General features: G+C 42.5%; 1 protein-coding gene across 1 annotated transcript; it reads left to right on the top strand.

Moving 5' to 3' along the window:
• Positions 1 to 243: 243 nt before the first annotated feature.
• TTF2 (transcription termination factor 2) lies at positions 244 to 21,026 on the top strand. The gene is made up of 23 exons (XM_075105677.1): positions 244 to 301; positions 385 to 496; positions 713 to 799; positions 1,504 to 1,570; positions 2,037 to 2,999; positions 3,823 to 3,949; positions 5,113 to 5,304; positions 5,534 to 5,691; positions 7,062 to 7,143; positions 7,456 to 7,569; positions 8,542 to 8,692; positions 9,375 to 9,480; positions 10,544 to 10,734; positions 11,612 to 11,765; positions 12,548 to 12,639; positions 13,416 to 13,498; positions 13,955 to 14,094; positions 14,820 to 14,990; positions 15,584 to 15,636; positions 16,679 to 16,832; positions 18,850 to 18,932; positions 19,957 to 20,031; positions 20,836 to 21,026. The coding sequence occupies exons 1-23, from the start codon at positions 274 to 276 to the stop codon at positions 20,978 to 20,980; spliced, it is 3,528 nt and encodes a 1,175-aa protein (XP_074961778.1). The 5' UTR covers positions 244 to 273; the 3' UTR covers positions 20,981 to 21,026.
• Positions 21,027 to 23,172: the final 2,146 nt, after the last annotated feature.

Below are 23,172 nucleotides of genomic sequence, written 5' to 3'. Positions count from 1 at the left end.
AAGTATATCGAAGGCCGGGCCAGATCCTCACCGGCGAAGGCCACGCCCCTGGGGCTTGCGCCCGCCAATGGCAGCGCTCCTTCCCGCCCTTTCCTCCGGCGTTCGAAAAGAGAACCTATGCGGTGGCGGGGTGGGGAGCGCTGAATTCATAGCGCAGCAGCCATTGGCTCCATCGGGCCCCCCCACCCCGCGGCCGCTTCTGATTGGGTAGTCCGCAGGTGCTGTGTAGGATTGGCTGATTTAAAGGGTGGGCGTGGCGGTTGCCGCCCGGCGATGGAGGCTGTGCTGTGCGAGGAGCACGGTGAGGGGCGGCTGGGGGGAGGGGGGATGTCCCCGTCACGGCGGGCTCACGTATGACCAGTCCCCCTCTTCTCCGCCCTACAGGCTCCCTCTGTTTCCTGAAGACGGGCGTCCGCGATGGCCCCAACAAGGGGAAGAGCTTCTACGTGTGCGGAGCGCGGGGCCCGGCGGCCTGTGGCTTCGTCCTCCCGGCGCCGTACGTGCGGGGCGGCGGGGGCGGGAGCACGCGACTACGCGACTGTTGTGAGGGAAATCCAGTGCTCTGTCTGCAGTAATAAACTTATTTTCTTAGTCACCTAGACTTTGAGAAGAATCTCCGAGTATTTTGTTCCAAGTAATTGTTTTTTGCCGTTGCTGCTCCCCGGGCAGCTCGTCGTGTCTGTATTCTTCCTCTTTTCCTTTTCTCTTTCAGTATTCCTGCCTCTCACTGCTTGGTGCATGAGGGATGTGTGGTGGAGCTGCAAGTCCTGGTCCAGCAGCAGGGCAGAGATGAATACGAGTAAGTTCCTCAGAGTGGAGACAGGTTTGTTGTACAGGTTTGAGGGTTTGGAATTGTGTGATGGCAGCTGACTTGCAGTTTCCTTCCAGAACTTAAAAGGCTCGTCCAGCCTTGAGGCCTTCACTTGGCACATTTCATAATGTTTGCTGTTTTTATTAGCAATTATATTCAATGGTATAAACCTAGGTAGTCAGATAATGTTTGTTTTTAACAGAACAGAACATGGCTCTGTGACTGCGTCAAATTCAGCAATTTTAATTATCATAAAGTTCTTCCAGCAGTCCTGGTTGGCTGCCAGTTTAAAAAAGATCACATCCAAAGTTTTGCTGTTCCTGAGGTGCTTTAAAGATGAGGTGGCCTGTGCAGTGTAACTAAAAGAACAGCTGTTTGGTTACACCTTGAAATCACAGGACACTTTTGAGGCCCTGAACATAGACAGTATTTTTGCCTGAGCAGTTACTTTTTTTAGTACTAAAATCAAATAACAAACAACCTAAAAACCTAGGAGTCTTTATCCAGAAAATGATGCTTTTGTAAAAAGCTGTGCTGCCAATGTTTGTGGCCTTTTGCCATGCAGAAGTCTGGATGTAAAATGCAGATCGAGAGAACTTGTGTGTGATGTTTTTGGTGTGCTGTACTTTTGAAAGAACACTTAGAGACTTTACTGGCTCCTACATTCCAGATCTTGTTTTATTCTTTGGTAGGTTGTTTTACCGATGCCTTAAAAGTAAGTTGAATGGGAAGAAATGGTGTGGAAGCGTCCCATGGCAGGTATGAATGTTTCATTTGTATTATGGTATCAGCTTATTCCAGCGTGACTTTTCATTCTGTATTCATCTCTGAGACTACCTAGTGGGAGAGTGTGCATTTTCTAGCTGAAAAGCATATCAACCTGCTGTCTTCCAGATGAAACTTCGCTTACTCCTAAATTGTGTGAAGTAATCCCTGTTCTCCAGTCTTAAATGAAGCTTGGGTTTGATCTCTGGCTGTCTTCTTTTCTTGAGCATGATGCTGTTGAGACATGTGGCCCGAAAAACATGGGAATGGCAAAGAAAGCAGAAAACCAGCAGTTTTGTTTTGTTTTCCTTGTAAAATGTTTATCCTGATTCTGTTAAAATGATAGGAAAGAGGATGTTCCTAGAGAATGAATTCTTGCTTGTGGTGGTCAGGCTGTGTGACTAGTTAGCAGACTTTAATAATTTGTACTTTAGCATTTACTCACTTGTATGTATTGCAGGATCCAAAAGCAACCACGGTGTCAAAAGCCTTAGAATCCCAGCCCAACACAGCACCTCTCTTCAATCCCAACATCCAAAGAAATCCATTCAAAGTGATAGACAAGAATTGTGAACCATCATCCTGGAAACAAATTAAGGAAGGAAATGGAGAGGAAAGTAAAGCAAAAGGAGTAAAAATAGAGAAAGAGAGCGTGCTCGTTTCACATAAAGAAAAGAAATCAACCTCTGATTCCTCCATAGAGAGGGAACCTCTAGAAGGGCTGAAAACTAAAAAGAAGCAGTCCATGGGAAATAGGAGTGATCCAGAAGTTAAGGAAGGCACAATGTCTGAATCTAAACTTGGTCTTTCTGAGACTGGGAAAGGGAAAAACACCCTCTGGGAAGAAGAGAAACATGGTGACAGTGGCAGGGAATCCAAGAACTCTTCTGAGTGTGTGGAGAAAGAGCCAGGCGGGAGATCAAAACTCTTTCAACTAACTCTTGGAAACCAAAGTACAAGTACCAAGCCTCCAGAGGAGGAGCAGCTTCAACAGAAAAGCTTAAAAAGCTGTGGGGATAAAGAAACCAGGGAGGAAGGAAACACTGGTGGGAAGAATGGAGAAACAAAACTGATGTCTAAAGAAGTTGCCATTTCCCCGGCAGTACCACAGTCAACACTGCAGCACACTGCCCTGAAGGGAGGAACAGAGGCAGCACCACACAAGACACAAATCAGGCCAGAGCAGGAACAGCCTGCTGATGAAGTCTCTGGCAGTGCAGGATTTGTTTATTCTTCATCAGGTAAAAGTAAACCTGAGAAATCAGATGAGGTTTTGCAGTCAAGAGAGATTCCATCAGGAAAATCAGGGAAGAGTATGCAGGGGACGTCTTTGCCTGTAGCTGCGGGATTGCATCATGTGGAAGGACCCCAGGACCCTAAAGCTCTTCACAACCACCTTGTAGTTCAGCTGAAGCAGAAGAAGGTCATTTATTGTACCTATTACTCCTTTTTCTTGGTTCTGGGTTTGGGGTGACTTCCCTTACTTGTAACAGGCACAAGAATGTGGTGTCCCCTCACTGCAGAAACTCAAAATATTTGGATGGTTTAGGAAGACGGGGCAAGGGAGGGAATTCAGCCTAGGCACAGGGTGGTTGTTTTAAGTCACCTATGAGACAATTACCCCTAAAGTAATACAGCTCTCTGCATTGGGGGGGGTGCTCAATTTTGACCTGCTTGAGGTTGTGTCTACCTTTTACCAAGAAAGTAATTTTCACAAGATGGGACAGCCAGCTTAAACTTTTTAAATAATATGGCTGTTTCTGGTGGTCTCTCATGGCCTTGTGGAGTAAAAGTGATATAGCCATGAAAGCTCACGCTAATTGGAAATAAACTACCTGTCTGTTTGCCTTTTTTTTTTAATAATTGTCAATAACCATGTTCATAGTTTTTATTATAAAAACCCCTGTTTGCCTCGAGCTGAGAACAGAACCTTGAAATAAACAGTCCGAACTGTTGTTCCTGCTAGTATAGAAAGAAACTTGCAAGTAGGTTGAACGTTGGGTGCTTTGAGAGATGCCAAGGTTGTCCAAGTCACTTGACTTCGTGTTCCTCCTGTTTCCTGCATCCTTCCATTGATTCTGAAGTACACTAATGGCACTTAAATGCCTTTGAAATTGTAGAACAGTATCAAAATACAAATTACTATGGCATAAGATCAGTGTTTTTAAACTTTTGACCTGATTGCTCTCTGTTGGTAGAGAGCTTGGTAAGCACACTCAGGTTTTGGATTCTTTTTTGGTTTGCAGAGTACCTTGGCTACAGTGAACATTCAGCTTCTGCCAGATAAAGGGGAACGGTTATTAAAGCAAGTGCAGGATTTGGAAGCTGCCCTTAGTTCTCTTAACATTTCAGCAGCAGATACTACTGAAAAAGGTAGGGCTAAATTTTTTTTGCCCCAGAACCTTACAAAACAGTTTCTCTCACTATAGCTGTAAGTATATTTATGATATAAATATATGTGTATATCGAGGAAAAATAGCATAAACTTATCTATGCATGTGGTCTATATAAAGTTTGTCTGTTGAGATTCACTGAAGGTGAAAAGTTAGTTGCAGAGTGTGTCTGGGAGAGGATGAATGGAACAACTCCAATATTTCCTTAGAAGTGTGGTGGCTTCCCAAGAGAGTTTCCTCCCATGGTTAGGACCCAGGGCTAGTTCTCTTTCCAGCTTTGGCTGCATGATTGAGGCAGGTGTCTCTCTGAGGACTTGCCAGTGAAGTGTTAACTTCCTCTTTATTGCAGTATGGAACCAGGCTGCTTATGCACGTTTTGGCTGCTGTGTCTGAATGTTTCAGTTACCAGACACAGGAGATTAGCAGCTTCCAGTGTGCCATTCCTCTAAAGTGATTTCCTAATTCTATTAACTAGTATTAATTACCTGTGGAAGAGAGGTATTTTGTTGAGCTACCTGTACAGTCACCTCAACAGCGGAGTTACTTTGTGTTCATAATATCAATTGTGTTGATGAAAAGATCCAGTTTGACAACACTGGCAACTGAAGATCTCTAGCAAGGGAGCAGTAAGTCACAGGCCACCACACAACAAGCAGTCCTAATGTCTTACATCACATCTGGAAAAGTCTGTTTTGCTTAAAACCAGGAAGAATAGAAAAGCTCATGAGTTCTTGGCCTATTCATTCTTAGATGTTTTGATAGTTTTTGTGACCAAAACATTGACAAGAAAGATGTCTTCAAAAGTAATAAGTCTTCTGGGAACAGTGTTCAGAATTGACCTTGTGTTTGCACTGATCTGATCACAGTTGCAAAGTTAACTGTGTTGGTATAAACCACAAGTTGAGGCTTGAGCTGAACTGCATTGCCTGTCACGTAGCAGCAGGCTAAGAACATGCATGCTAGTAGTTGCAGTGGCTCAGGTGATACAGTAACCTGCCACCCTGCTCTTAAATCTACGTGACCACTTAATGATACTTTGCAAGCAGACTGCTGGGCAAAGTGAAAGCCGTTCTCTGGGCTGTAATGCAAGGCTCTGAGGTTCATTGTGTTACCTTTTCAACCTGCGATTCCTTTCTTCTTAAGGGGAGGATAGCATAAGCAGTGGCTGCTGTGAGGAATCTTTGCCTAACCCATTTGGCAGGCCAGGTGGTACACGGTTGATAACACCACTACCGTTCCAGGATCCTACAGCAAGGACCTCTTCAGGTTCACACAGTCATCCCTCTGCTGCTGTTACTTTGGGTTCCAGTGAATATTACGGCCACAGTTCTGGAAGTAAGTACAGGAGGACTTCTATTCATTAAAGAGAACAGTGGTGGGACTACTTCTGAAATAATCCTGCAACTTGTGGGTATACACGAAGTACTAAAACTTTTTGTTACTGTGAGCTGCGTACTGCGCCCCAGGCATCTGTAGCTACTGAGATCAATCTCTGAGATGAAAGATCTGCTTGTGTTTACAAAGCTAACTTTCACATCTCATGCATAATACTGTATCTTTCCAGTGAACTCTGGTGTGCAGAATCTGTATGGAGGAAGAATGACAGAAGACCGGATCAGGGCTGTACACAGTGCCACAAGTGAGGCTATTAACCATCTTCACAAATCTCTAGAATCCTGTCCGACAGAGCAGACGGTAGCTGAAGATCCCTCTGGATTGAAGGTGAGTTGGCAAGGATGGAGGATGTCATACTGATGAACTTAGAGGTTTCTTGTTACCTCCACCATGAAGCGTAACATCTGGGTGATATCCTAGAGCATCCTGTCCTTTCACGCTTTGAGGTACTTTGCAGTTTTCACCCTTCTGGAAGGAGACACTCTAATTATTTTCCATCCATGAGATTTGCTTCAGATTGCCAATATTGATGTTCTACCCTCTTGCTGTGGTGTCTTTAGAATATTTAGAATCACAGAATCATTAAGGTTGGAAAAGACCTCTAGATCTTCAAGTCCAACCGCCAGCCCAACACCACCATGTCTCCTAAACCATGCCCTGAAGTGCAATGTCTACATGTTTTCTGAACACCCCCAGGGATGGTGACTCCACCACCTCTCTGGGCAGCCGGTTCCAGTGCCTGACCACTCTTGCAGTAAAGACATTTTCCTAATATCCAATATAAACCTCCCCTCACGCAGCTTTTGGTGATTTCCTCTCATCCTATCACTAGTAACTGGGGAGAAGAGACCAACCCCCACCTCACTACGACCTCCTTTCAGGTAGTTGTAGAGAGTTTAGCGCTTGAATGAAGTAGCAGTGCCTCAGACAAAGCAACCAACCCACAACCATTAGTTTGTACATTACTAGCAGAGCAGAAGCAGGCCTCTAGTGAGGAAGAGACTGGGAACCTTCTTGTCTTCCAGTAAGCTATAAGAAATAGGCTTTTAAAAGTGGTGTAGGTGATTGAGTTCATGCAACCCAGCAGACTCCAGAGTAGTCCGTTCTGATCTGCCATAGAGCAGCTCTTTATCCACCAGGTGGTACAGAACCCATAGCTGAGGTTATGTGCAAGGTATCGGAAGGCACCTGTGTCTACAAGATGGTGTGTTGATGTATATGTTGTGTCACTTGTCAGATCCTCTTAGGACCTTTTCAGTGCTGGGGAAGGCTATTTAATGTCTTATAATGATAGTATGTAGTCCCTGTTCTTGTCTTGTAAGAGTCTGTAGGGTGTTTAGACTTAGTGAGGAAAGGGGAAGTGTTTTCAATCTGTCTCCTTGACAGTGATGCCTGTTGTGAGCAAGGTAGGCTTGGGTGGATTTTCCACCTGAACAAGCTGCCTTTGCGTGCCCTCGGAGCACTGTGGGGTGCTAGGTTGAAGCATGAAGCAATACTGATCTGTGGTACTGCTGACCTCCTGTCTGCAGGAGTTGCTTATCTTGGGTTTCCCTGTCCATGTGGGAAAATAACAGGTAGGCAAGCTCCTTTTAGGAAGATTGCAGTAGGACAGTTCAGCTGGATAATTTGGTACAGAAAGCAGAAGTGTCTGAACTTCGCAAGGTATTTCCTTCAAATCCTCTGTCTCGCCCTCTCAGGTTCCACTGCTGCTGCACCAAAAACAGGCGCTTGCATGGCTACTCTGGAGAGAGAGACAGAAGCCGTGTGGAGGAATTCTGGGTAAGCAGACTCCACAGGAAAGTGGATTTTAGGGGACAGATTTATGGCAGCAACAGTTTGGCACATAACTTACTCAGAGGCCAATAATTAGTTATTCTGTAGGCATGTTGAAGGGACTTGTTTTTCCTGTGCCCTTTGACCGATGATGGCTATTAACCCATTATTAAATCATACCCTGAAATGGTCCTATGTGTATTTTTATATCTAGGGTTCCCCAGGGCAATTTCTGTTGCAGTATTTACCTCAGTATAGATCTGAGGTAGGGGGGCTTATTTCTGTAGGTTATCACAATTTCTGTGTGTATTTTTGCAGCGGATGACATGGGCTTGGGGAAGACTGTAACGATGATTGCTCTCATTCTGGCCCAGAAGCAGCTGAAGACAGAGAAGAGAAAAGAGAAGTTAGGAATATGGCTATCCAAAAATGGTACAGAATTTTTCCATCATACAGTACATAAGTTATGATGCCATGCCGTTTGAAATGCCTAAAGTGTTATAGTTTAATGGCTCCTAAAACAACAGACTCCATCTGTACTCACTTCCCTTCTGTAGGAAAATTCCATTGGGCTTAATGTTTGCTGCACTCGCTTGAAAGGCCTTTCTCTTGATCAGTGTCATTTGTTCTTCAGTTGGATGTGTGGGATTTCCCAACTCATTCCTTTATATTGCTTTGGGGTGAATTTTTTTTATTGGTTTCCTGAACCAGTTAAAGCCAGCATATGCTGTTTCGAAAAAAGTTTCATAGTTTTTTCATCATATGCAAACATATACATAGTTTTTATAGCATAAGGACTGAAATTATTTACTACTCGCCTTCCTAAGACTGATTTATTCCGCCCTCCCCCCCCCCCCCCCCCCCCCCCCCCCCCCCCGCCATTACTTTTATCTTGTCCATGGTGATAAGGGATGTTAGAGTTTTTAAAGAGTATTGTTTCTGTGTCCACAACCTTTTACTGTCTCCATCCTCATGGAACTGGTTGGACTACTTTTTCCTGTCTTGCCAAGTTTACTGACTCTGTGTTTGTTTTTCCTGTGTGGTTCAAAATGGTAACATTTTATTCTTCTGGAATGGGAAAGAATAATTTTTTTCGCACTGTATTCTCAGGAGAGATCAGGATTAGTTCCAGACTTCTAATGTTTCAGCTTATCCAAAGGAAGTGCACAATACATAGCATAACTCTGAGTGGACAGGAAGCGATGCATTAATGTTTAAGTAGAGGTTTTTTTCCACACAGAACTAACAGTCTCCAAGAATGCAACACAGAATTGTCCCCTTCACAAACTGTGCTTACAGGAAAAGCAGACTAATCTTCTTAATTGTTGTGAATTTCCAAAACTTCTGTCTTTGTTGTGGTCTAATGTGAAGACGTTGAAATCTGTCTGTAATATTTCCCTGCAGATTCTACTGTTGTCCCTTCCAGCAGCACTTTAATCATTTGTCCTGCATCCTTGATCCATCACTGGAAGAAGGAGATTGACAGACGTGTGGCCTGTGGTAAACTGAGAGTGTATTTGTACCATGGGCCAAACAGAGATAAACATGCAGAGGTGTAAGTGCTAAACCATAAAGATGACCAAGAAAAGTAAAATTCTACTTAGCAAGAGATTGCGATTATCAGAGTTGAAATTTGGTGGCAGTAGAATGATGGAAGAACCTGAAGTAAGGAAGTGTGAAGGATCCAGAAGGTCAGGCTGATGTCTACTGCCAAGATGCAGGTAGCAAAACCTTTATGGCCTCTACCTGTACTGAGTGGTTCTGGTGCAGGCTATTGCTGTTCCTGATAAGGAGAGAAAAAAAAAAAGGTGTATATTCTCTAAAGCATCTCTTGATTGCAGAGATAGTCAGTGGCAATTTCTTTTATGCGTGTGCTTTGTGGTTTTATTTTTGTCAGCTGTATGTATAGATCAGAAAATTTTCTATGCTGTTTTAGGCCATGCTGAGCAGTATTTTAGGTGCTAGACTCAAAGTAGGGTTCATCTCGTGTGATGTACACTCTGTAAAACTGGCTTTTACTGTCGTCTTGAGCTTTCTGTGTCTACTTCCAATGCCCATAAAGTGGAGACAGTGTGTCCTTGCTGTTTGACTGCTACAAAGCTCAGATTTCTGTAGAACTCTGAATTTCATTTCTTGTAGAACTGTTGTTCTTAAACCTTCAGCATGCGTTTTGTCTGTCTTGCAAAATTAATTCCTCTTTTGTTCTAGCTCATGATAACTACTTTCCCTTTATGCAGGCTCTCTGAATATGATGTTGTTGTCACAACCTACAGCCTTGTCTCCAAGGAGGTCCCTGCAAGCAAAGAGGAGGGGGAAGTCCCTGCTGAGGATCATGATGTGGGGGTGAGAAGCCGTATTGTTGATAGAGGATTGCCATAATGTTTTATTCTGAGGCATTGCAAGCTGTTATTGTTTCAAGTAGCACCTTGTGTATGCTACAGTGAGCAGCAGGTTGATTTTTTTTTTAAATAATAAATCCCCTGTTGAGTTTGCACAATAAAAATAAAGTGATGAGAGAAAGTGCTGTGAAGTGCAGAAAGACAATGGGGAAAATTGTTCCCAATAAATCTGTTCTGTAGTAATATAGAATAGGCTACATTGAATACAGTTAAAATGCCTTTAAAAGTAATTTTAAGAGCACAATGAGGAATTTAATATCCCTTCTTTTGAGGTGAGACTGTGAAGGAACACTAGAAGCTCCTGTTTAGTGTTCTTTGCTGCTTGAAGCACCAGCATCACTTTAAACTACCAGAAACCTGTCGTGCTTAGGCTCTGGGTCAGTCTGAACTGAGGTTAACCTCAGCCTTACCTGCTGCACTCTTGAAGAAACAGCTAGTGTATTTGTTAGTGTATTTGAAGTGTATTTGCTCGGCTATGAAAATAATAAAGTGACTGCTGAATGCTAACTGAACTTGGCTACACAGTATAGAGGAAGTCCCTTGCTGGTGGATATTGCTGTCTCCTACCTCTGTGTACAAATCTAGATGTAGCTCTTAAAGCAAACAGGCCTTTGAATTTCCTGAAACTTCAGGGTGGCATCTATAAAACTGTACAGAGATCAGAATAATTATATGTGGTCCTTGGTCACAGCCTAGCAAAAGTTTACTGATACGAATTGCCTTTTGGGAGGAAAGAGAGGATAAGATGTTAAAAGCAAAAAAAGGGTAAAAGATTAGAAATTGTTATTAAGAACAGGCAAACGTTATATTCTTTGGCGTATAAACTTTCATGGAAGCTCTGAGATGATTTTTTGAGAGCATCTCTTACATGACAATTAGAGCTCAGATTACTGCTGACTGACATCAGGAAAAGGCTTCTTGCTGGCAAAATATATTGGCTTGTGGCTCTTTAGAGAGCCTAGCAAGGTTATTGCTCTGGGTTAAAAATTGTGTGCTTTTTCTTTCAGAGTGGGTCATCTCCCTGTTCCCCTCTGCTCAGGGTAGCTTGGGCTCGACTTATATTGGACGAAGCTCATAATATTAAAAACCCAAAGGTTCAAACCTCTATAGCTGTGTGCAAACTGAGAGCCAGTGCCAGATGGGCTGTCACCGGGACACCAATACAGAACAACTTACTGGACATGTACTCCCTCCTGAGGTGAGCTGGCTCCACATGAAAACATGGACAGGGTTCCAATTCCAGTAACTCTTCACTGATGAAGTGTTGAAGTTGTTTCTAAGTTTGAGAGGTTCCTAAGATATGTGGGGTAGCAAGACTAGTTAGATTAACGCTTCAGGCACTGGATTGCAAAGGCTGAGGCATTGTGCAAGGCTGACCACGTATCTACTGTTGCGTGTAGCTATCTTGCTTCCATAGTGGACAAAGGGGAAATTGCTTTAGATCTGCTATGTCTCCAACATGAATGGCCACAAAACCAACTGTAATGAACAGAAGTCTTGTGCAATAATCCTTGTTCCTACCAGGGCAGCCTGGGAGGAGCTTATTAAAAAGTGTTGTGTTACAAAGGCATTGAAGGACAGGGTGGAAACTTTGGCTTCTCTAAAGGAATGGTAAACAGGTTAAAGTCTGTGTGTAAACTCTCATTGCTGAGAGGGGAAAGATTATGAAGGGTGCTGGAGAACCAGAGAGAACTTGCATTTGAAATTAATTTTGGATAATTGAAATTAATTTTCAAGGAAGAGGTACAGGATTTCAAAATAACAAATATGCTTTTTGGCCAGTGCCTCTGCATCTGTCCTTCATTTGCTGGTGATGCTTGAGACATAATGAGCTAAGAGGAAATGATGGGTACAGAATCAGAAAGATGCTTTCACAGTGTTAGCTATGGTAAGACTTTTGAGCTAACAAGTTATCAATGCCATTACACTGGAGGTGATTTACTGCTCCTAGCAGTTTAGGGCATTTGGAAATGGTTTGTTTTGGATAGCAAGGAATTTGGTTCTGGTCACTCAAGAGTAACAGAAGAATGGACTCTTCTTCCCTTCGTATGAAGTCTCCTTCCTTCCTGTTGTAGGTTTCTACGTTGCTCTCCTTTTGATGAATACAAAGTGTGGAAGTACCAGGTAGATAACAGCACAAAGAAGGGAGGAGAGAGGCTAAGCCTCTTAACCAGGAGCCTCTTATTACGGAGAACTAAGGACCAGCTGGATTCAGCTGGTAAACCCTTGGTAAGAACTTCACCCTCCACAACTAGACAATCATTCCATTGTTTTCCTTGCAGCAGGCAGTTAGTTATTTACATGCACGGATTTGTTGATGAGTGGTTTTTTCTGTCTACTGCAGTCTCTTGAGCAAGAGGAGCGAATGGCTGTGGGATGCTTTGATTGCTTATCCAGAAAGCAGAAACGTACAGAATAATTAAACCTTTTAGTTATAAATCACATGCAGAGAAGAATATTGCAATTAATTGCAAGTCGATATCCACTTAGTTGAAAGTTAACTTAGGTCTCTGAGCTAGCCTAGCTCTCTGGGAATGGAAGCTGCTGCATGTCAAATGCATCTGGTGTGTGCTGGGCCATTGGCTTTCTGCGTTACTCTTTACAAATAGTCAGTTAAACTGAGTATTAGGTCATTGGTGTGTCTGTAAGCCTTTAAAAGGTGTCGTTCTGGTATACTGTCTGATAGTGAATGGGGAACTGAGAAGCTACTTTTACAATGCAATAAATTAGTCACTCCATGGTAGTTATGTGGCGGTCCATACTTAGTTGCTCGTGTCTTTTGTTATCGAATGATTTGGAACAGACTCCTATGCTGAGTATTAACCAGGCTACTTGGAGTTCTGTGACTATCTATGTTGTGTCACAGTTGCATTGATACAAATAACTTTACTGAAGAAACAGCTATCTTCTGAGACTTGGAATACTGTGATAAATCTTGGAACGCTGGTGTTTGTGATGCTGTATAAGATTTTTGCACTATATACATCTGATCCTGTGTATTTTTACTTCAGGTATCTCTGCCCCAGCGTAGCATGCAGTTGCATCAGTTAAAACTTTCAGCAGAGGAGCAGTCTGTGTACAACGTGCTCTTTGCAAGATCCAGGTATGAATGTGGGTAGAGATAGGGTATTTTGTGGTTTTGTTTCATTTTTGGCCTGAAAAATCAGAAAGAGAAATCCGCTTTAGATGAGAAGAGCTTTTGGACAAATTCCTGTTAATTTATTCCCTCCCTGGCTATCTCAAGCATGTTTGAAAATACATTGCTTGTCCTGGTAAGTTTAAAACAATTCATTTCTTTTCTCCCATATGTTCATGGATTGTATGAGCATTATATTCTAGCCTTACACTTAATCTCATTGATTTAAAGACTCTGAAGACTTGAAATTGCAACAGTAGCTATTAAATGATGATGTGCCAGCACCTGAGAAGGAGAGAATTTATCATCTTTGCCTGTGATATTTATACAATTGGAAATGATGCTGGCCTCTCCAGCAGATGGCTGTAACGCAAGCCAGTGTCACTTTGTGTTCTCCTAGGGTCTCTTTCAACAGTGTTGCTGTGAAGAGTCTTCCTGTGTTTTAATTATACATCTAAATATGTCCTTTTGTTATGAAGAATGTTATCCATTGGGCCCTATCTCCTATTATATGCAAGATATTCCAATAAGCAGACTTGCTTCCTCTTGTCTTTTCTGAAATGGATCTTGGTTTTGATCGTATTCAAGCACACAAAACTGGTTTTTTTTTGTCGTAAGTTTTTGACTAAATGATTAATGAAACCTCCCTTACCTTAATGTGTCATCAGCTTGCTTGTTAAGCTCAAGTCCCTCTTGCCTTTTTTCCTGCAGTAAATCCCACAGTCTTTGTCTTGTGTTTCCAGGTCAACACTACAATCCTACCTAAAGAGGCAAGAGCAGAAAAATGAAGGCAGAGAGTATGCTGGTGGTAACCCATTTGAGAAAGGTTTGAGCACACCCTCCCCTGAAAATATTTGCAGAAGTGACTCTTAAGGATGGGGAACAGACCTGGCCACGTGGGGTCAGGACTTAGAAATTCTTTGGAAAATACTCCCCTGATGTTATGAAGAATCCTACCATAGTATTCCAAAAGTCTGTTCTCACTGTTGTGGCTCTGGGCAAATCTCTTAACCTCCCTGGTTCTAAAATTCCCTTGTGAAGTAAAGGTCTAATTGCTCGGAGAAAAGATATCAGTATTAGTACAAGGTGTGTGGTACTCTGATTCGTGGCGTTGTCTTTTGGGTTTTTTAAGTGGGGTTTGATGGGTTCCTTTGTTAAATCAGGTATTTGCTTACCTGTTGGTTCTTGTCTCTTATTGATGAAATTCTTGCTGGAGGTGGCTGGGCAGCACTTGGAAGTGCCTCCAAGAGCTCTTGATGTCTTTGTCTTCCTTCCTTGGCAGTTGCACAAGAGTTTGGGGTCAGTCAAAAGGAATTTCTAGCAGGCTCCCAAAGTGCCTCCCAGGTCTCAAGTACTGTCCATGTCTTGTCCATGCTGTTGAGGCTCCGTCAGTGCTGCTGCCATCTCTCCTTACTGAAAGTGGTAACTGCATTGTATTGTAGTGGTGTGCGTTTTTTTGTGGGGATTTTTTAAAACTGTTTGTGTAAGTTAACAGACTTTGTAACACCTATGCATCGCTAACCTAGGGGCGTATGAACTGAGCCATTTCTAGGACTGTGTGTTTTACAGCCTGAGAGGTTTTAGATGGGCATACTTCCTCCTGAAGAATTCCCCAGCATGACCTATGTGGGCAGCTGTGTCTCTGGAAATACCTTTATTCAGGTTAAAAAAAATGAAATAGAATTTTACCAGCAAAGAAGTCTTGATCTTAACCTAGTCTTGAAAAGTGCACAAGTCCACAAGTTGCCTTGCATGAAGTAGACTAATCTTTCAGAAATTCTTTCATCTGTCACATAAAGCAGCTGTAGATTAAGTCCAGATACTAAGGGAACAGGCAGGGATTTCTCTTCTAACATCTTTAATCCTGCCATTGTTAAATGCTATGGGAGGGGAAACTTAGGAGACTGGACCACAGAAAATGGCTGAGCTCACATGCTTTCCCCACACTGTCTCTTCTTGTAGCAGAATAAGGGGTCAGAGGGACTGTTGGTCTGACCGGTAGTGTTTCTTAATCATTCTGTCTTCATATTGCATAGTTTCCTTCAAACCCACTGTCGTCAGCAGACATCGTGCAGACTGTGGATCAGCACTGAATTTGATCTCAGGCTTGACTGTGATCCCTTATTATATTGCTTTCTTTCCCACAGGCTCTGGACCAAGTTAACTTCAACAGTGAAGGTCTTTGTCTCTCCATTGAGGAACAACTTAGTGCTTTGACCCTCTCTGAGCTCCAGACTCCTGATTCTAAATCAACAGTCTACCTCAATGGCACAGCTTTTAAAACTGATCTCTTTGAAATCACTAAGGAGAGCACCAAGGTATTCTGGTTGTGGCTTTCTTACCTTACTTGAGAAGCTTGGATTTCAGCACTTTGCCTTTTAAATTGTTAATGAGTTGTCTGTCACACCTTGGTAATTGCAGATCAGGCTAAGTGGGCCATTTAGATGAAATCAAGTGACTAGACCGATAGACGGATAGTCTGCTGAATCCCTTCTGGGAAAGCTCCAACTTATCTGGTGTTGGTGACTACCTCTGATAAAGCTCTGAGAATCTGACTGTGCTGAAAAGCTGTCAGTGAAAATCTTGAGCATTGGATTCACAGAAATTTAGAAAAGCATGCATGTGAGAGCATGGTGCTTGTGAAGGGCTAGAAATAATAGGCTGGTAATAACTTGGCTTCTCACAGGAAGGTTGGAATCTATAAAACATGTTTGCATGATTTGATTTCTTAACACTCTTTTCCGTGGTGGAAGTGTTCTTACTAATGACTATTAAAATATCTTGAAAATCTGGAAGAAATTCCAGTTGAAGAGTTATTTTGATCACTTCCTATTTTAATGAAGAATAGCCAAGCATAAGCTGGGTTATGACAGCAAGGAGACTAACACATTTTTTTTTTCCCCCCCTGCAGATAGCTCACCTCTTGGCAGAACTGAAAACTATTCAGTTGGAGTCTCAGAAAAGGTTAGTAAGCATGTCCTTTTGTCATAGTGATTAGGAGAAGCATGTCTCTTGACAGCAGCAGAAATAGGTTAAAATAACTGAATACAAAACTCCTGGCATGGTAAAATGGTGGCAGTACTGCAGTACTTGAAAGTGGATTTTGAGGGGAAAAAAAATCTAAGACAAAAGAGGGTAGTTTAAGATGTAGGTAAGTGTAAGCATAAGGGAATGTGAGAGGAACCTCAGGCTTTGAGGCCCCTTCTTTTCTCCAAAACCAGAATTGGGAATAATTCAGTTGTGCTGAGAAATATTTGCCCTCAGCTCTGCAACCCACCCCACCACCCAAAAAAAGTGGGGGAATGAATTTGAGGTTAAAACCAAACCTGTCTGAGATAAAGGAATGCATTGATCAGAGGACTTAAGGGTTGCTACAGTCCTGCAGCTCTCACTGGCAAGTTCTGTCTGTCTTTGCTCTGCACCAGGCTGCAGTGTTACAGGGTTTTCTGGCTGTTTTTGTTAAACAATGTAGAATGTAGGTACAGGGGGGTGGATTGGAAGGGGAAGGCCTCTTCCTGGGCAACTCGAGAGTTGCACCATATGCAGAACACTTTTTTTCTGAAGCCCTTTCGAAAAAGCATTCCCATAGCAAGAATGGGGAGACCAACATTACTTTTGTTCCCTACCCAAAAGCTATTGAACAAATTATTGCCTCCCAAACTGTTGAACCCAAAAAATGTGGGGAGAGGCCCAGGGTAATCCATGTTTAGTGTTGATATTGATTCATTTTGCAGAAAAAGCTCAGAATTGTGATTGGTAGGTGCCAATGTAAAATCCAAAACCAGAAGTGATTTGTCTGAAGTTTCTGGGGTCTTAGCCTTCCACGGCACGTTCTACCACTACACCTACAGGTGAATCCCTTTCTGAATAGGGAGGGGGCTTGACTCCTGTTTGCAGTGGGGAAGAGTGCCTGAGTCATTGTCTCCTCTTGGGTGAGGCACTGCGATAACCAAACTGTTACAGTACACGCAGAACTTGTTCTAAACTCCCTTTTCTCCCTCTCCAGTGTTGTTGTCTCTCAGTGGACGAGTATGTTGAAAGTTGTGGCTGTGCATCTCCAGCGACTAGGGCTGAATTATGCAACAGTGGATGGCTCTGTCAATCCTAAACAGAGAATGGATGTGGTAGAAGAGTTCAACAACAATCCCAAAGGGCCTCAGGTATGCCATCAGGGCAGGGATACAGTTACTAGTGCTGCTGTGAGCAGCTGCAATAGCTGATTTCGTGATTGCATTTACTGGCACCACTTTCATTTGGACCTCTAGGTGCAAAGATCGCCAGGGAAAGAGGTAGCTGTAAAAACGTACATCTTACAATGGGCGGGAGCAGCTGCTAAAAAAGCTCCTTTTGATACTAACCTTCTGTACTGACATCATTTGACTTCAAAGCTAGTTCAAAGGTTGTCCAAATCTTTGGTGTGTTCAAAGATGTTTTTGCCACAGAGAGTAATATGGAAGATGTGGGGCCGATTAGCTTTACTCAGAGCAGGTTGGTTGTTTCTAGCTCATGCTTCTGCATTGAAGGGTGTTTCTTTCTGTACATCACCTGCTTGCCAAGGAGCCTGTAAGACTTCATTGCTGTTTTCCAACAAGTCAGATACTTTTGACCAGACTAATGTTTTTGAGAAGAGAGGATGACAGTTGCATCTGTGAATGAGGCTAAAATTAACAAAAGCATATCCCACCCCAGTATAAAGACAGGAAGACTGGAATTGGGGTGAGAGAAGTAATAGTTTTGCACACATCCAAAATAAGGTGACCTCGTGTCACTTCTTTCACTTTTGAGTTGTTGGGGTTTCGGGGGAAGGGGTCCGTGCATTTTAAATACTGATTAACTACAGTGTATTGGCTCATCTTGAAAATCGCTTCTAGTCTGAAATTTTGGCCAAGGGAAGGAAGCTTGCCAGGTGACTAAAGACATCTGAATCCAAATTAATTGTTCCTAGTGATTACACTTTTATCTGGACACTGACATTCCTGTGATTGAGGCAGGACGAGCTGTCTCCTTGGAGGATGGATCTGTGGCTGAAGGAGAGAATGTGGTGCATTAGCTTGTTTTCTTTGCTGGCTTTCTTGAACAAGCTGCTATCTACAAAACAGATATTTCATAGAATCATTAAGGCTGGAAAAGACCTCTAGGATCATCAAGTCCAGCTGTCAACCAAACACCACCATGTCTCCTAAACCATGCCCTGAAATGCCACGTCTACACGTTTTTGAACGCCTCCAGGAATGGTGACTCCACCACCTCTCTGGGCAGCCTGTTCCAGTGCCTGACCACTCTTGCAGTGAAGAAATGTTCCCTGATATCCAATCTAAACCTCCCCTGACGCAGCTTGAAGCGGTTTCCTCTTGTTTTATCACTAGTAACTTGGGAGAAGAGACCAACCCCCACCTCACTACAACCTCCTTTCAGGTAGTTGTAGAGAGTGATAAGGTTCCCCATCAGCCCCCTCTTCTCCAGGCTAGACAACCCCAGCTCCCTCAGCCACTCCTCAGCAGCTTCTAGCTTTGAACTTAAACAAAGGAAGATTTCTGCCAGCTATATGAATAGCTGACCCTTTAAACAAGAATAGGGTTTTAAGGTACCATACCATGAAACTGAATAATAAATATATCTATATAGCAAGTGTCTCTGTCCTTAACTGAGTTCTTTTCCTGCTGTATGAGAAATCTTCTCTCAACTGGCCATCTGCTCTATCTCTGTTCCTCCCCAGCTACTTCATCTTTTGCTAAATAACTGGGTTATGTGGAAACAAAGTGAAAGGAGTAGCAGGCCCCTTCAGTCCAGTTGCCTGTGTTTAAGTAATCACTAGTGTCAATGCAGAGTCAGTGCTGATTGGTCCCATTGTTGGCAACAGGCTGTCATCGCAGGGACTGGTCATTTGAGAGGGACACGGAGAGAGTCTGAACTTCTCAGTCCTTTCTCTGGTCTGTGAAAATGTATCGGGGTAATATATATGGAATGGTGGGCTCACCTCTGAGCCATAACTTCCATGTCCAGGCTTCTGTGCCTCATCATGTAATATCTGGCAAGCTCCCAGGTACATAATAAATATATACATGTAATATAAGCATGATAAGCAGATCCTTTGGTTCAAATTAATATGTGGAGTATACGGAGCATTAATTTTCTGGAAAGTGGTTGCTTAACTTAACTCTCTTTTGGCCTTTGAAGGTAATGTTGGTCTCGTTGCTGGCTGGAGGTGTTGGCCTGAACTTGACTGGAGGAAGCCACCTCTTTCTCCTTGACATGCACTGGTAAAGAGAAAGAAAAGTTCCATCTTGGGGGCTTACGTGTAGGGCACACTACTTGCTTTCTCACCACGCGTATTGTGATGTCTGATACAACTAGGTTGTATTGTTTAGCTGAGGGTAAGTGCTAGTGATGGGTTATGGAAATATACAGCCTTCTTTCAAGACACTCTGATTTGTCAATCACCACCATGAAATACAGTTCTGTAGGGGTAATGGAAATAGAGGAGGGTAATAGCAATCCAAGGAAGCAAGTATGCAGTCTGTATCACGGAAGGATACTGGGCACTTGGCAGTTCCTGGCTTAACTTCTTACAATAATGAAAATGGGACAGTAATGCCTACAAGGATTTTGTCTTGAAACAGGTCAGTTGTGTTGACTGTAGTAATCAGGCATAGCTGGTGTACCTTGGGGTTTTACAGGGCTATGAAAATAGTGCTAATATTCATGTTGTCTTTCATCAAAGTCAGAATCGCTTTTTTTTTAAGGAAATGTTGCTCATGGGAACTTACAGAACAAACTAATGTGCTTTGGTACAAAACCAGCTGCTGAGCAGCAGCATTAAGGAGATGTTTCTGCAACATGGAAGTTACTCCAACAAGTATTCCCTGTAACTGTGTGCCAGATGCAACCATTTCTTCTGTAAATATTCTTGAGCCAAGGCCTCTTTCAATGGAGTTTGCCTTCCTGCTTCACTTCCTCCTCTTTCCTCACCAGCTACTCAGCTTTCTCTGAGTACTACTGGCTGGAAACATGGGTCTGTGAGGAACAGCAGTCTAATTCATACAGCTGGCTTTGTGTGGAGGTGTTGCATACTTTTTACCAAGGCAAAAGGGAAATACAGTCAGGGTGAATACTGGCAATCAAGCTAGTAAACCTACAGTAACCTGGGAGTTCTAGTTCTGCAGAGGAAGAAAACGGGATGCTCTAGAGGCAGGTAAATGAGGCAAGCAGAGAGGCTTTGGTATTTCAGTTATTCCTGAACATACGCCCTGAAGCCTGGTTTTTTGTTTTTTTTTTACCTTTCAGGAATCCTGCTCTCGAGGACCAGGCATGTGACCGCATTTACCGAGTGGGGCAGCAGAAGGATGTTGTGATACACAGGTCAGGATTTTCCTTAGCAGTAAATGAGGCTGTTACTGCTCACATACTGTCTGGCTTTAGTTGGTGAGACAAGGCCTTGGTCTGAGGCTTGTTTCTTTACTTAAAGCAAGGCACAAGCTCTGACAGTGGGATTGGGGTTTGGGCACCAAGAGAGAGACCATATGAAAATGTTTCTATGTGGTACTTGCCTGCATGTTACTGTCCTGATAGCTAGCGATGGTTTATTGATTTTCAGCCTGTGATTTAGTGGGAACGTCCTGTTTATTCCTGAGAACAATTCAGACATCAAACCATTTCTCTTCTCTTATTGAGTAGAGATTTTTCATTGTGCTCCCTACGCCTGGACCTTTCTAATGTCACTGACATAAACATATAGAGCACTTCTAGTAAGTGGCAAAGTTGGCTTTTAGAAAAAGCATCTGTAATTGTAAGTACTAAAAGGCCAGCTTAGTCCTTGTAAATGCACAGCAAATTCAAAGAAACTTGAAACTAAAATATTATTATTTCAGTATACAGGTGCTATCAGTTGTCAAACAATTATTACAGGGTTTTGTCACAGCATTACTGTTGCTTCAGATGACCAAAGCCGAGGCCTAAAGTGCATCACACTTTTATTTGAAATGTTATAATAGCTGGATATGGGAACAGCTGTTGTCTGCGCGCAGGTATATTTTGTCAGTCTTCTAATATGCTGTTAAATTTAAGTAAGATAAGTCTTTGGAAGAACTTACTTACAGGGGAAGTGCTATTTAATGCTGACACTTTTTCCAGCAGTTGAGGCGTTGTGGTTTTGGATTTTTCCAGGTTTGTCTGTGAAGGAACAGTAGAAGAAAAGATTGTACAACTCCAGAGGAGAAAGAAAGGTCTCGCCCAGCAGGTGCTATCAGGCAAAGGGGAGGCCTTCACTAAGCTCACTCTGGCTGACCTGAAAATTCTCTTTGGCATCTAGTTATCCTTTACAACACACGACGGAAAGTGATTTTTTTTTTTTTTTTTTTTTATACCTACAAGGAACTGTGCAGACTTCAACAAAGGACTGCTGTTTTAAGGCGGTCATTTATTTTGAACAAATACCTACATTTTTGTAACTGTTCCAGGAAGAAAAGTTATCAACTTTGGGAATTTGTTTTCAAACTGAAATTAAATCATGTATCCACAGTTAATAAATTTCTAAATTAAGCTATTGTTTTAAAACGCTTTTGAGTAAATATTAAAAACAAACATTTGCTTGCTTCTTGGTTTCCTATATATGCTTTTCAGTTAGAAACCTTTCCTCTTCAGGACAGGAGCAGCACAGGCGTAAGTGAAAACAGAACAAGAGAGGCAAGTGTGAGGTAGGAAAGGTCGGAGGATGAGTAGAGAGGTGGGGTGGACATGAAGGAAGCAAAAAGAAATAAAATCTGAGCACGATGCTATAAGACTATATAAACTTTATAATGTCTAAGTAATAAAATTAAGGAAGGACATAGAGGAATACTTAATTTTCTCTTTTGTTCCTTAGGAGGACTTTTTATATCTAAGTGAAGAAGCATTTCTGTACCCTGATCAAAATATTTATTCAAGCAGGGAAGGAGATTTCTGTTCTGTTCTTATGAAACAGAACCTGAATGCCTGATTGTGTGGGTTTGTTTTTTCTTCTGAGTGCAAACCTTTTAATATATAGGTGATTCTTCCTTAGAAGATGCTTCCATTTTTTTAATAGTAGATCAATTGCAAGTCCAGGATTAATTGTTTGTATTCTCTCTGCTATCAAAGGGGTATGTGCAGGTGAGTGAAGTTTCTAGGCTATTTTTTTTTTTTTAGTAGTAGTGCATCTTCCCTGCTTCCGTCTCCCCCTGCTGTGTCCCTATCCCGCACCATATCTGCTGCATATTCTGGTTTTCTATTGATTCCACTATTTCTCTGGGATGTGGCACAGTTCCCATAGGTTCCATACCAAAGCGAGGGCCTTTGAAGAGTTCATTTCTCATGCTAAGTGGTAGGGCATGACAAGACAGAGTGCTGGTAAGAAACTATATGTTGGTCCCTGTATGGTTGTTCCCTGTAGAGTAAGATAATAGCATTTGGGTAGCCTTTTGAGTGAAGGAGAGATCTGTTTGTAGAACAGTGGTTCCTGTTAGTGCAACAGTGTCCTGGTGAAGTATGATATGGCTGTTCTAGTCATTTCTCTGACCTGCCTTGGCATGATCTGTGAGGGAAGCTTTGGGATTACTCTAATTTATTGCACAGGTACAGGGCCTGGGGGGTACAAAAATAGTAGTTGGTATTTTTTTCATGCATACGTCCATAAATTCAACCATGGTGGAAGCCTCTTGAGCTGCTCTCGGAACCAAGGAACGCCATGCACCTTGGGCAAGTTAACCATGACTGCCCCGCTCGCTTGCCTTATTACGTTGCTTTTCTGGAAATCATATTGGAACATCTTTTCACTTCCACAGCACAGGAAGCCATGGACCTGCTTCCCCAAATTACTGTGTTTTGGTTTGGACATTTGCCTCAGCAGAACTTGGGTTCTAGTTTCTTCTCACTCTAGTTCACGTGCACTCTGGTCTGAGCTCCTCTGCCTTTCCTTGAAGTGACCGTTAGCCTTGCAGATTTCCCTCTTTTTAAGGTGTATTACTAAATACAGTTTAAATCTGTCTCTTGCCCACATTATCTCCTCATTCTGTGTGTCTTCCTTTGGCTGAACATAACGGTACTCTCAGTGCCGTATAACTGTTAGGTCTATCAAATATTGCCATGGGGATTAATTGCTTGTTTCTATTTGTGAAATTCCGCTTAGTTCAGCGAAATGCTGAAGCTGAAGGTCTAGCACATACCTATAGACACCATTTTCTGAAATGGCAAATTAATGCAGCTAAGTGAAGGGAGAATATGTGGGTTGGTAATGAAGGTCAAATTTTCAAAGGAGTTATGTTCGACTTTGGTTTGCACTATTATCTTCAGAACCGAGCAAATATACATCTCAAAATACTGCTAAATAACATTAGCCCATGCGTAACCAGGTATTTGCAGCTCATTGCAACACAAAAATATTAGGGCCTTGTTTCTTTACAGATAAGAACTTTCACTATAACACTTAGTATCAGGAAGATCAGGGGTTCTTTTTCCACTCCTTTGTAAAAAAGCAGTCTCCCTTTG

Source organism: Phalacrocorax aristotelis, chromosome 1 (assembly GCF_949628215.1).
Source record: "Phalacrocorax aristotelis chromosome 1, bGulAri2.1, whole genome shotgun sequence".
NCBI classification, from domain to species: Eukaryota; Metazoa; Chordata; class Aves; order Suliformes; family Phalacrocoracidae; genus Phalacrocorax; species Phalacrocorax aristotelis.
Note: the sequence above shows the minus strand (reverse complement) of the source record. Positions and strands in the feature narration are given on the sequence as shown.